At 46.2% G+C, this 13,934-nt stretch overlaps 1 protein-coding gene across 1 annotated transcript; it reads right to left on the bottom strand.

Moving 5' to 3' along the window:
* Positions 1–87: 87 nt before the first annotated feature.
* On the bottom strand, positions 88–2,135 carry LOC123408942 (probable N-acetyltransferase HLS1). Its single transcript, XM_045101967.1, has 3 exons — positions 1,837–2,135; positions 1,467–1,630; positions 88–1,251 (listed from the first exon to the last, which is right to left on the bottom strand). Exons 1-3 carry the CDS (start codon positions 2,083–2,085, stop codon positions 393–395), a joined length of 1,272 nt encoding a protein of 423 aa, XP_044957902.1. The 5' UTR covers positions 2,086–2,135; the 3' UTR covers positions 88–392.
* Between the last annotated feature and the right edge of the window lie 11,799 nt (positions 2,136–13,934).

The following is a 13,934-nucleotide window of genomic DNA, read 5'->3' as shown; positions in this document are numbered from 1 at the left end:
TATTCGATCACCGTTGCTTCGAGAAATTGACACGAGCGCTGCCTTTTCATTTTTCATTAGAGAATAAAATGCAAGTGCGCGCTGCGATTTGAACGAAGATGAAAAATATTGATTCATTCTGCCATGTATGCACCATGAACAATTTTGAACATAAACAAGGTGGCTAGAGATGCATTGTTCATCCTGGCTGCTTGAAAAACAAACTAAATAAATCAAGTTTAAGCTAGTTTCTTCTACTTGAGTAGCACAACTGAATAATTAAGCCTGGGGGGTTGATGCCACGGGTGGCAAGGCAGGGTAATTGCCACCCGGTGCAATGTACATGTCTGTCAAAATTGGGCAGAGGACGACTCTGCCTGCTCCTGCCTGCGCCGTGCATGCCAATGGCTACGTCAGAACTCGCGGGGGTCGACGAAGAGCACGCTGCCCGGCGGCGCCGACGCCGGCCAGTCGGAGGAGGAGGTTGGGGTGGCATTGTTGTCGGAGAGGTTCTTGATGCACCAGACGTCCTCGTCGCAGGAGAAGCGGCGCCAGCTCGGGATGGCGGCGGCGGCCGGGTCGTCGGGGGAGAGGTCTGCGGCGACGACGCCGCATGCCGGGTTGTTGCGGGCCATGTTGTGCGCGTGGCTGCAGAGCGTGCGGAGCAGGGCCGGGCCCTCCGGCCCGGACATGCGGACGCCGTAGATGAGGTAGGCGCCGAAGGGGCGGAAGATGTCCGGCACGGAGGGCACGCGCAGCCACGGTGCGACGCGGTCCAGCGCCCGGACGGCGGCGAGCGAGTGCCGGAGCAGCGCCGGCGCTCCGTCCACGCGCAGCCGGAGCGAGCGGGTCTGGTCCCAGACGCTCAGCACGGCGAACGACGGGGACGCCGTGTCGCTGCCGGTGCCGGCCGCGTTGCTGCTCTCGATGGCCACGAAGGTGCCGAGGGTGAGCTTGTGGGCGAGGAGGGCCGGCAGGTCGGCGGGGAGGAACTCGGTGTCCTGCGGCGGGAGTAGGCGCGCGTAGGCCGCGGCCGCCAGAGTCGGCGGCAGCTGGAGCACGCGGTGGCGGCTCGTGACCGGAAGCCACCGCGCGTGCACGGGCCGGCCCAGGAGCACCGGCCGCCGGAACGGCGCGTACCCGAACCGGCCGGCGAAGAGCCCCAGCGACGCCTTGTTGGACGCCGTGGTCGCCATGGTCGCGTGCGCCGCGCCCCGCCCACGGCTCCACTCCTCCGCCGCCTGCACCAGCGCGGTCGCGACCCCCTGCCGCCTGTCACACAACCGAAAAAAAACGCGGCCGCCGTCAGCACGCCATTGCTCAAAGAAGAAACTCTCACCAGACGCGATTAGGCAAGAAGAGAAAGCGCACTTGTACGCAAGCAATAAAAGAAAACCGGCGATATATTAGGCTGCGCATGCATTGCGCACGCGTGCCGGTGGCCACCGCGTCGCCATGGCCGTGTGAAAAGAGGGAAGGAAAAGTACCTGTGGGAGGGGGAGACCCTGAGGCCGAGGATGAAGGCCACCTTCACGTACGCCGGCTGCTTGGCCACAGAGCCGGAGGAAGAAGAAGACCCGCTGCTGCCGCGGCTGACCATCTTGATGCAGGCCTTTATGACGCCGACCATCTCCTCCCCACACTCAGCAACCTAAGATATCCATCCATGGATGGATCACAAGTTAGTTAGTTACTTAGCGAGTAGCTACTGATCTTAATTACACCGCATGCACATCGATCACGAGCCAATTATATACGGAGCTAGCTATAGCAAGGGTCAAGCATGCCTGCATTAATCTATGGATCATGATCAAGGAAGGCGATTAGTTATTAATAATTACTACTACGGCAGCATACCAGCATGACGTGCTCCGGCGCGTGGCGGACCCTGGCCAGCGGGTCGCCGATCTGCTCCACGCACAGCGACATGCTCTTCTTCTTCGTCGTCGTCTTCTTCTTGCCGCCGTCGTCGGCCTGGTCGCCGGAGAGGCCGACCTCGCACCGCCGCTCCAGCTCCTCCACCGCCGGCAGGTCCCGCTCCACGTCCACCTCCCTCACGGTTACCTCCACCGCCGCCACCCTCTCCATGCCCACCTTCCCCGCCATGCTTGCTGCCTCTTTTGCCTTCTCAATGGCTATCTGCTGCTGCTGCTTCTGCTTCTGCTCCGATGAGGGGCGTGCCGCCATATTTATACTGCCGGGAGACGAAGGGGAGGGGCTTAGGGATGACCCTTGGGGTTCAGTCTCCACCACTTTTGACGTGGGGCCGGGGGAGAACAAGTGTGATCGACCGGTGCAAAGAGAGAACAATATATGCTGCCTTTTGAATAATAGCTGCTGGCTGCCTCCTGCTATTTGCATTTTTTTTCCTTTCAAAGGAAGTAATTTACTTCCAACAATTTTATGGAACTGGCCCCTGTAACGGTTTTTATGAGTAGCGAAAAACCCACGGCCTCTCCATCGATTGATATGTATGTTGAATGTTGGCATTGGCGGTTATGCATGTATAGAACCACGCAAAGAAATACACACCGGGAAGGAGCGTGCTCGGGAAATCCGTGTGCGCATGGTTTATAAGTAGCTAAATTTAGATATTTTCCAAAGATATCCATATCTAAAGAAAGGAAAACATAGTGAGTCTACAACTCTACATGCACAATCATGTAAGGTAGGGACATTGATGATAATGTCTTTATACACCGTGCATGCATAAGATTTCATATGTATATATGTACAAATATAAGGGGATATATCGAAACATTTTACCCCTATTGTATAGTGGAAAGGCTCTGCTCGATAAAGATATCACAAGGAATCCGGAGTTCAAATGAAACAGTGTATCATTTTGTAGGGGAGCTGGTTACAAACTATGAAACCAATGGACCTCTAGTTGGAAGAAAAAGAGCATATAAAATAAACCGAAGGCCATGGAAGAACAACTTCTATTGAGAAAATCACCACACCACCATACTCATCGATATTAGTTTAGCCATTTCCTAGACTTTTGGGAGTCAAAAGGATAGAACACAAGAATTAAGGTTGTTACCAAACTTTGGGATCTGAACATAGGTAAGTGCATGACCCCCTGGTTGGTTTTACAACTCATAATAACTAGATTAAAGGAACACATTTTTTTTCTCTACATCATCACCTTCGATCCCAAAAGATACTATGTTTCGAAGATGGTTTTTGACCCCCTCCGTATTCAAGATCAAGTGTTGCCAAGGTCAATGACAATCCCATAAGTTGAAGTGATCAAAGATCACTTTGAGTGCTTACGTATACCAATACTATCAAAAGGGGATATCAGTATTGTGAGGTGAAGCTTTCCTTGCAAAGTGCTTAGAGATCAAACTCCAAAACTGAAACATCTAGACCCTCATTGTATTTGGGTGTTGATGATGTTATGGTTATTGGGACTAATGTCAGTTGTCAAGTTTATATCATAACATCCGTTTCTTGGTGATATATTATAGAGATGGTCCCCCCTCTCTTTCAAAAATGAAAAAGGCATTGTTATTCGAAGATTAGATTTTTTAGGTTTTATTCAAGTCATTGGAAAACAACACTACTGAGAGAGGTTGAATGTTCAAAGTTTGCTCCATCAACGAGACAAATTTAAGGGATATGCACAAATCTAATCTGCGAGAACTCCTCATAAGAAGGGTGCATGCAAGATTCAAGTTTCCTGATGAGTATGACAATCTATCTTACCGAAATCATCAGGTAAACAACCTTGTAGTCCATAAGTACTCGAAGAATTTGAGTTCTTGGAAATCTGTAGCAAGAAAAGAGATTGCAACGAATACCGACATAGATATCTCCGAGATCCAGTAGAAGTGGCCTACCATTAGTGTAGATGATTGGAACATTTTCAAGATGCAAAATCAGGAGAACTCAGTGATGACCCAATCGTCATGGGGAAGGAAATGCGATCAAGGACATTAAGTAACCACACCCTCGGCAACTATGGTTTTGTTAGGAAGAAGGCCGTATGGGACAAGTAGAACGCTGCACTTGCATCAAAGGGCATCCCAAACCACTTCGCGCAATTCAAGGACCCCCTCGAATATAACTATGTCAGGGACGGTACCATTATGATCATGAGACAGGAGAATTTATCACATATCACCGAATAAGGAAACTAGAAGAAGAATTGGCAAGGCAGCATGCCGAACCTTAAAGCTCGTAAGGGTCGTCAGCCAAGTGGAATACTTAAAGGATGTGGATGTCGCCTAGAGGGGTGGGGATGAATAGACGCTTTAAAATAATTACGATTTAGGCTTGAACAAATGTTGAGTAAAACTAAGTTTAATTAGTCAAGCGAAAAACCTAAAACAACTAGGCTCATCTATGTGCACCAACAGCTTATGCTAAGCAAGATAAACAACTAAGTGATATCATGATATATAACAAGAAATAATATGGCTATCACAAAGTAAATGTTGGAAATATGCCCTAGATGCAATGATAAAATAGTTATTATTATATTTCCTATTTTAAGATAATCGTTTATTATCCATGCTATAATTGTATTGAATGAAAACATAGATACATGTGTGGATACATAGACAAAACAATGTCCCTAGCAAGCCTCTAGATGGCTAGCTAGTTGATGAAGGATAGTCAAGGTTTTCTGACTATATACAAGTGTTGTCGCTTGATAACTCGATCACATTATTAGGAGAATCATGTGATGGACTAGACCCAAACTATGAACGTAGCATGTGATCGTGTCATTTTGTTGCTATTGTTTTCTCTGTGTCAAGTATTTATTCCTATGACCATGAGATCATATAACTCACTGACATCGGAGGAATACCTTGTGTGTATCAAACGTTGCAACGTAACTGGGTGACTATAAAGGTGCTCTACATGTATCTATGAAGGTGTCTGTTGAGTTAGTATGGATCAAGACTGGGATTTGTCACTCCGTGTGACGGAGAGGTATCTCGGGGCCCACTCGGTAATACAACATCACAAACAAGCCTTGCAAGCAATGTGACTAAGTGTAAGTCACAGGATCTTGTATTACAGAATGAGTAAAGAGACTTGCCGGTAACGAGATTGAAATAGGTATGCGGATACCGACGATCGAATCTCGGGCAAGTAACATACCGAAGGACAAAGGGAATGACATACGGGATTATATGAATCCTTGGCACTGAGGTTCAACCGATAAGATCTTCGGAGAATATGTAGGATCCAATATGGGCATCCAGGTCCCGCTATTGGATATTGACCGAGGAGTGTCTCGGGTCATGTCTACATAGTTCTCGAACCCGCAGGGTCTGCACACTTAAGGTTTGATGATGTTTTAGTATAGTTGAGTTATATGTGTGGTTACCGAGTGTTGTTCGGAGTCCCAAATGAGAATACGGACGTCACGAGGGTTTCTAGAATGGTCCGGAAACGAAGGTTGATATATAGGATGGTTTCATTTGGTCACCGGAAGGTTTCGGGCAATTCCGACAGTGTACCAGGAGTGACGAATGGGTTCCGGGTGTTCACCGGGAGGGCCCCACCCAACCGGGAGTGAGCCCAGTAACCCTAGGGTGGCGCACCAGCCATTAGTGGCCTGGTGGAGCCAGCCCAAGAGAGCTATGGCGGCACAAGTGAAAAAACCAAAGGAAAAAAAAGGAAAGAGGGAGGTGGGAAGGAAGAGGAGGACTCCTCCTTCCCCAAACCGAATTGGAGAAGGAGTCCTCCTCTCCCTTCGGCCGGTGCACCCTTGGGGTCCTTGAGCCCCAAGGCTAGCCCCTCCCCTCCTCCTATATATACTGGTGGTTTTAGGGCTTTTGAGACACAACTTTGCCACGTGCAACTCAAACCTATACCACGTAGTTTTACCTCTAGATCGGATTTCTGCGGAGCTCGAGCGGAGCCCTGCAGGAGTAGAACATCACCACCACCGAAGCACCGTCACACTGCCGGAGAACTCATCTACTTCTCCGTCTCTCTTGCTGGATCAAGAAGGCCGAGATCGTCATCGAGCTGTACGTGTGCTGAACGCGGAGGTGTTGTCCGTTCGGCGCTAGGTCAGAACGGATCGTGGGACGAATCGTGGGACGACGGTGATTTGAATCACGAAGCTGTACCATTACATCAACCGCGTTTCTTAATGCTTCCCGCTTAGCGATCTACAAGGGTATGTAGATCTAATCTCCTCTCGTAGATGGACATCACCATGATAGGTCTTCATGTGCATAGGAAATTTTTTGTTTCCCATGCAACGTTCCCCAACAATGGCATCATGTGCTAGGTTCATGCGTAGATGTGATCTCGACTAGAACACAAAAGATTTTGTGGGCGTTGATGTTCGATTTGCTGCCCTCCTTAGTCTTTTCTCGATTTAGCGGTATTGTTGGATTGAAGCGGTCTGGACCGATATTACTCGTACGCTTACGAGAGACTGGTTTCATCGACTAACATGCAACTTGTTGCATAAAGATGACTGGCGGGTGCCTGTTTCTTCAACTTTAGTTGAATTGGTTTTGACCGAGGCGGTCCTTGGAGAGAGGTTAAATAGCAATTTGCACATCTCCGTTGTGGTTTTTGCGTAAGTAAGATGCAATCATACTAGATACCCATAGCAGCCACGTAAAACATGCAACAACAAATTAGAGGACGTCAAACTTGTTTTTGCAGGGTATGCTTGTGATATGATATGGCCAGTGACGTGATGTGATATATTGGATGTATGAGATGATCATGTTGTAATAGTTAATATCGACTTGCACGTCGATGCTACGGCAACCGGCAGGAGCCATAGGGTTGTCTTTAAACTAACGTTTGTGTTTGCAGATGCGTTTACTATACTGCTAGGTCGTAGCTTTAGTAGTAATAGCATAGATAGCACGACAACCTCGATGGTGGCACGATGATGGAGATCATGGTGTGGCACCGATGACAAGAAGATCATGCCGGTGCTTTGGTGATGGAGATCAAGAAGCACAAGATGATGGACATATCATGTCGAGCCTAGCATGTGCAGACATGGCCTCGGAACACATGAGATCGAAAGGTCAAGCATGAATCGTATAGTTGATATGATTAGCATAGAGATGCTTACCACTGAAACTATTCTCAACTCACGTGATGATCGGACTTGAGTTAGTGAATTTGGATCATGTACCACTCAAATGACTAGAGAGAAGTACTTTTTGAGTGGGAGTTTATCAGTAATTTGATTAGTTAAACTCTAATTATCTTAAACATAGTCTAAGTCCACTTTGCAATATTTGTGTTGTAGATCAATGCTGCGCTAGGAGATGAGTCACCCGCTACGTTTAGCCAAGATGTTTTGAACGCGTGGTTAACACGTAAGGAGGACTACTCAGTAGTTCAATGTGCAGTCTTGTATGGCTTGGAACCGGGACTTCAACGTCGCTTTGAGCGTCATGGAGCATATGAGATGTTCCAGGAGTTGAAGTTTATCTTTCAGAAGAACGCCCGGATCGAGAGGTATGAGACCTCCGATAAATTTTATGCTTGCAAGATAGAGGAGAATTCGTCTGTCAGTGAACATGTGCTCAAAATGTCTGGGAACTCAAACCGTCTAGCTCAGATGGGGATTGAACTCCCGCAAGAGGCTATCACTGATAGAATTCTTCAATCACTGTCGCCTAGCTATAAGAGCTTTGTGTTGAACTATAACATGCAAGGGATGAAAAAGTCACCCGGCGAGTTATTCGCGATGCTGAAAGACGCAGAGTCAGAACTCCGGAAAGAGCATCAAGTGTTGATGGTCAATAAGACCACTGGTTTCAAGAGAAACGGCAAAGGCAAGAAGGGTAACTCCAAGAAGAGCGGCAAACCTGTTGCCAATCCGACGAAGAAACCCAAGGGTGGACCTAAGCCTGAAACAGAGTGTTATTATTGCAAGGGAATGGGTCATTGGAAGCGCAACTACCCCAAGTATTTGGCTGATAAGAAGGCGGCCAAGGAAAAATCAGGTATATTTGATATACATGTTATTGATGTGTACTTAACCGACTCTCGTAGTAGTGCCTGGGTATTTGATACCGGTTCTGTTGCTCATATTTGCAACTCGAAGCAGGAACTGTGGAATAAACGAAGGCTTGCGAAGGATGAAGTGACGATGTGCGTGGGAAATGGTTCCAAGGTTGATGCAATCGCCATCGGCACAGTCTCACTTTAGTTACCATCAAGATTAGTTATGAACTTAAATAATTGTTATTTAGTGTCTGCCTTAAGCATGAACATTATATCTGGATCTTGTTTATTGCGAGACGGTTACTCGTTTAAATCAGAGAATAATGATTGTTCTATTTCTATGAGTAATATCTTTTATGGTCATGCACCCAATGTGAGAGAATTGTTCATATTGAATCTTGATAGCGATGATACACATATACATAACATTGAGACCAAAAGATGTAGAGTTAACAATGATAGCGCCATATTTTTGTGGCACTGCCGCTTAGGTCATATTGGTGTAAAGCGCATGCAGAAACTCCATTCCGATGGGCTTTTGGAGTCACTTGATTTTGAATCACTTGACACGTGCGAACCATGCCTCATGGGCAAGATGACTAAGACTCCGTTCTCCGGAACAATGGAGCGTGCAAGTGACTTGTTGGAAATCATACATACTGATGTGTGTGGTCCGATGAGTGTGGAGGCGCGCGGAGGATATCGTTATTTTCTCACCTTCACTCACGATTTTAGTAGGTATGGATATATCTACTTGATGAAGCACAAGTCTAAAACGTTTGAGAAGTTCAAGCAATTTTAGAGTGAAGTGGAAAATCATCGTAACAAGAAGATCAAGTTCCTACGTTCTGATCGTGGGGGTGAATATCTAAGTTTCGAGTTTGGTGCTCACTTAAGACAATGTGGAATTGTTTCACAGTTGACACCGCCTGGAACACCACAGCATAATGGTGGGTCCGAACATCGTAATCGTACTTTGTTAGAATTGGTGCGGTCTATGATGTCTCTTACCGATTTGCCGTTACCGTTTTGGGGTTATGCATTAGAGACAGCTGCATTCACTTTAAATAGGGCACCATCAAAATCCATTGAAACGACACCATACGAACTGTGGTATGGCAAAAGACCAAAATTGTCATTTCTTAAAGTTTGGGGATGTGATGCTTATGTCAAAAAGCTTCAGCCTGAAAAGCTGGAACCCAAAGCGGAAAAGTGCGTCTTCATAGGTTACCCAAAGGAGACAGTCGGGTACACCTTCTATCTCAAATCCGAGGGCAAAGTGTTTTTTGCTAAGAACGGAGCTTTTCTTGAGAATGAGTTTCTCTCGAAAGAAATGAGTGGGAGGAAGACAGAACTTGATGAGGTTGTCGAACCTCTAATCCCTCTAGATGGTGGTGCAGGGCAGAGGAAACCTCTGTCGAAGCGACGCCAGTTGAGGAGGAAGTTAATGATGCTGATCATGAAACTTTGGATCAAGTTCCTATCAGACCTCGCAGGTCGACAAGATCACGTACTACTCCTGAGTGGTACGGTAATCCTGTCTTATCAATCATGGTTTTAGACAACAATGAACCTGCGAATTATGAAGAAGCAATGGTGGGCCCGGATTCCAACAAATGGCTGGAGGCCATGAAGTCCGAGATAGGATCTATGTATGAAAACAAAGTGTGGACTTTGGAAGTATTACCTGAAGGTCGCAAGGCTATTCAGAACAAATTGATCTTTAAGAAGAAGACGGACGCGAACGGTAATATGACCGTTTATAAAGCTCGACTTGTGGCAAAGGGTTTTTCACAAGTTCAAGGAGTTGACTGCGATGAGATGTTCTCACCGGTAGCGATGCTTAAGTCCGTCCGAATCATGTTAGCAATAGCTGCATTTTTCGATTATGAAATCTGGCAGATGGATGTCAAAAAGGCGTTCCTTAACGGTTTTCTTAAGGATGAGTTGTATATGATGCAACCCGAAGGTTTTGTCGATCCAAAGAATGCTAACAAAGTATGCAAGCTCCAGCGATCCATTTATGGACTGGTGCAAGCATCTCGGAGTTGGAATAAGCGCTTTGATGAGGTGATCAAAGCATTTGGGTTTATACAAGTGGTTGGAGAATCTTGTATTTACAAGAAAGTGAGTGGGAGCTCTGTGGCGTTTCTATTATTATATGTGGATGACATATTGCTGATTGGAAACAACGTGGAGTTTTTGGAGAGCGTAAAGGATTAGTTGAATAAAAGTTTCTCTATGAAGGACCTAGGAGAAGCTGCTTACATTCTAGGCATTAAGATCTATAGGGATAGATCGAGACGCCTGATAGGACTTTCACAAAGCACATACCTTGATAAAGTTTTGAAGAAGTTCAAAATGGAACAGTCCAAGAAGGGGTTCTTGCCAGTGTTACAAGGTATAAAATTGAGTAAGACTCAGTGCCAAGCAACTGCGGAAGATAGAGAACAAATGAGTTCCGTCCCCTATGCTTCGGCCATAGGTTCTATCATGTATGCAATGTTGTGCACTAGACCAGACGTCAGCTTGGCCATAAGTATGGCAGGTAGGTTTCAAAGTAATCTAGGAGTCGATCACTGGACGGCGGTCAAGAATATTCTTACGTACCTGAAAAGGACTAAGGAAATGTTTCTCGTTTATGGAGGTGACGAAGAGCTCGTCGTAAATGGTTACGTCGACGCAAGCTTTAACACTGATCCGGATGACTCTAAGTCTCAAACCGGATACATATTTATTCTTAATGGGGGTGCGGTAAGCTAGTGCAGTTCCAAGCAAAGCGTCGTAGCAGATTCTGCATGTGAAGTGGAGTACATGGCTGCCTCGGAGGCAGCTAAGGAGGGTATCTGAATGAAGCAATTTATGACGGAACTTGGAGTTGTGCCGAGCGCACTAAATCCAATAACTCTGTTCTGTGACAACACTGGTGCCATTGCTTTAGCAAAGGAACCAAGGTTTCACAACAAGACCAGGCACATCAAACGACGCTTCAACCTCATCTGCGACTACGTCGAAGGAGAGGACGCAAATATTTGGAAAGTGCACACGAATTTGAATGTAGCAGATCCTCTGACTAAATCCCTTCCACGGGCAAAACATGATCAACACCAGAACTGTATGGGTGTTAGATTTATTACAATGTAAATCGAATGGCGATGTGAGGACTATATTATTGACTCTAGTGCAAGTGGGAGACTATTGGAAATATGCCCTAGACGCAATAATAAAATAGTTATTATTATATTTCCTATTTTAAGATAATCGTTTATTATCCATGCTATATTTGTATTGAATGAAAACATAGATACATGTGTGGATACATAGACAAAACAATGTCCCTAGCAAGCCTCTAGTTGGCTAGCCAGTTAATCAAGGATAGTCAAGGTTTTCTGACTATATGCAAGTGTTGTCGCTTGATAACTGGATCACATCATTAGGATAATCATGTGATTGACTAAACACAAAGTAGGAACGTAGCATGTGATCGTGTCATTTTGTTGCTATTGTTTTCTCTGTGTCAAGTATTTATTCCTATGACCATGAGATCATATAACTCGCTGACACCGGAGGAATACCTTGTGTGTATCAAACGTCGCAACGTAACTGGGTGACTATAAAGGTGCTCTACATGTATCTCTGAAGGTGTCTGTTGAGTTAGTATGGATCAAGACTCGGATTTGTCACTCCGTGTGATGAAGAGGTATCTCGGGGCCCACTCGGTAATACAACATCACAAACAAGCCTTGCAAGCAATGCGACTAAGTGTCAGTCACAGGATCTTGTATTACAGAATGAGTAAAGAAACTTGCCGGTAACAAAATTGAAATAGGTATGCGGATACCGACGATCGAATCTCGGGCAAGTAACATACCGAAGGACAAAGGGAATGACATACGGGATTATATGAATCCTTGGCACTGAGGTTCAACCGATAAGATCTTCGGAGAATATGTAGGATCCAATATGGGCATCCAGGTCCCGCTATTGGATATTGACCGAGGAGTGTCTCGGGTCATGTCTACATAGTTCTCGAACCCGCATGGTCTGCACACTTAAGGTTCGATCATGTTTTAGTATAGTTGAGTTATATGTGTGGTTACCAAATGTTTTTCGGAGTCCCAGATGAGATCACGAACGTCACGAGTGTTTCCGGAATGGTCTGGAAACGAAGATTGATATATAGGATGGTTTCGTTTGGTCACAGGAAAGGTTTCGGGCAATTCCGGCAGTGTACCGGGAGTGAAGAATGGGTTCCGGGTGTTCACCGGGAGGGGCCCACCCACCCGGAAGTGAGCCCAGTAACCCTAGGGTGGCGCACCAGCCCTTAGTGGGCTGGTGGAGCCAGCCCAAGAGAGCTATGGCGCCAGAAGTGAAAAAACCAAACGAAAAAAAGGAAAGAGGGAGGTGGGAAGGAAGAGGAGGACTCCTCCATCCCCAAATCGAATAGGAGAAGGAGTCCTCATCTCCCTTCGGCCGGCGCACCCTTGGGGTCCTTGAGCCCCAAGGCTAGCCCTCCCTTGCTCCTATATATACTGGTGGTTTTAGGGCTTTTGAGACATAACTTTGCCACGTGCAAATCAAACCTATACCACATAGTTTTACCTGTAGATCGGATTTCTGCGGAGCTCGGACGGAACCCTGCAGGAGTAGATCATTGATACGTCTCCAACGTATCTATAATTTTTGATGGTTTCATGCTATTATCTTGTCAAACTTTGGATGTTTTCCATGCCTTTTATATATTTTTTGGGACTAACTTATTAACTCAGTGCCAAGTGCCAGTTCCTGTTTTTTCCATGTTTTTGACCCCTTTCAGAGGAGATTTTGAAACGGAGTCCAAACGGAAGAAAATCCCCGAAAAGATTTTTGCCGTAACGGAAGAAGATCGAGAAGCTTGAGAGCCAAGGCAGGGGAGCCTCAGGGCCCCCACAAGCCCCACCCCGTGGCCAGGGGGGAGGCCGCGGCCCACAGGCTTGTGGGCCCCCTTGGCGCCCAATGCCCTAGGGGTTGCGCCTATATATTCCCTAAAAATCCCAAAAAAATGAGGAGATCATTGAAATCACTTTTCCGCCGCCGCAAGCTTCTGTCTCCGCAAGATCCCATCTGGGGCACGTTCTGGTGCCCTGCCGGAGGGGGGATTCGGACACGGAGGGCTTCTTCATCACCACCATGACCTCTCCGATGATGCGTGAGTAGTTCACCATAGACCTACGGGTGCATAGCTAGTAACTAGATGGCTTCTTCTCTCTCTTGGATCTTGAATACAAAGTTCTCCATGATCTTCATGGAGATCTATCCGATGTAATCTTGTTTTGCAGTGTGTTTGTCGAGATCCGATGAATTGTGGATTTATGATCAGATTATCTATGAATCTTATTTGAGTTTCTTCTGATCTCTCTTATGCATGATTTCATATCCTTGTAATTCTCTTCGATTTGTGGGTTTTGTTTGGCCAACTAGATCTATGATTCTTGCAATGGGAGAAGTGCTTGGTTTTGGGTTCATACCGTGCGGTGACCTCACCCAGTGACAGAAGGGGTAGCGAGGCACGCATCGTGTTGTTGCCATCAAGGGTAAAAAGATGGGGTTTTCATCATTGGTTTGAGATTATCCCTCTACATCATGTCATCTTGCTTAAGGCGTTACTCTGTTTGTCATGAACTCAATACACTAGATGCATGCTGGATAGCGGTCGATGTGTGGAGTAATAGTAGTAGATGCAGAAAGTATCGGTCTACTTGTCTCAGACGTGATGCATATATGTATGATCATTTCCTTAGATATCGTCATGACTTTGCGCGGTTCTATCAATTGCTCGACAGTAATTTGTTTACCCACCGTGATATTTGCTATTTTGAGAGAAACCTCTAGTGAACACTATGGCCCCCAGGTCTACTCCACACCATATTTTCAGCCTTACACTTTTTACTTCGTTGCACTTTCCATCTTCAGATCTCACTTTTGCAAACAATCTTGAAGGGATTGACAACCCCTTTGAA

The sequence above is a fragment of the Hordeum vulgare genome, chromosome 7H, assembly GCF_904849725.1.
Source record: "Hordeum vulgare subsp. vulgare chromosome 7H, MorexV3_pseudomolecules_assembly, whole genome shotgun sequence".
Taxonomy (NCBI): Eukaryota; Viridiplantae; Streptophyta; class Magnoliopsida; order Poales; family Poaceae; genus Hordeum; species Hordeum vulgare.
The sequence above is the reverse complement of the archived record's forward strand: the minus strand, read 5'-3'. Positions and strand labels throughout refer to the sequence as shown.

Bases quoted from the DNA above. Each gene is read 5' to 3' on its own strand.
- LOC123408942 (XM_045101967.1), bottom strand. From the start codon at position 2,085: ATGGCGGGGAAGGTGGGCATGGAGAGGGTGGCGGCGGTGGAGGTAACC. The intron at 1,631-1,836 runs GTATGCTGCCGT...TGGATATCTTAG, and splicing joins CGCCGGAGCACGTCATGCTG to GTTGCTGAGTGTGGGGAGGA. The intron at 1,252-1,466 runs GTACTTTTCCTT...GTTGTGTGACAG, and splicing joins AGGGTCTCCCCCTCCCACAG to GCGGCAGGGGGTCGCGACCG.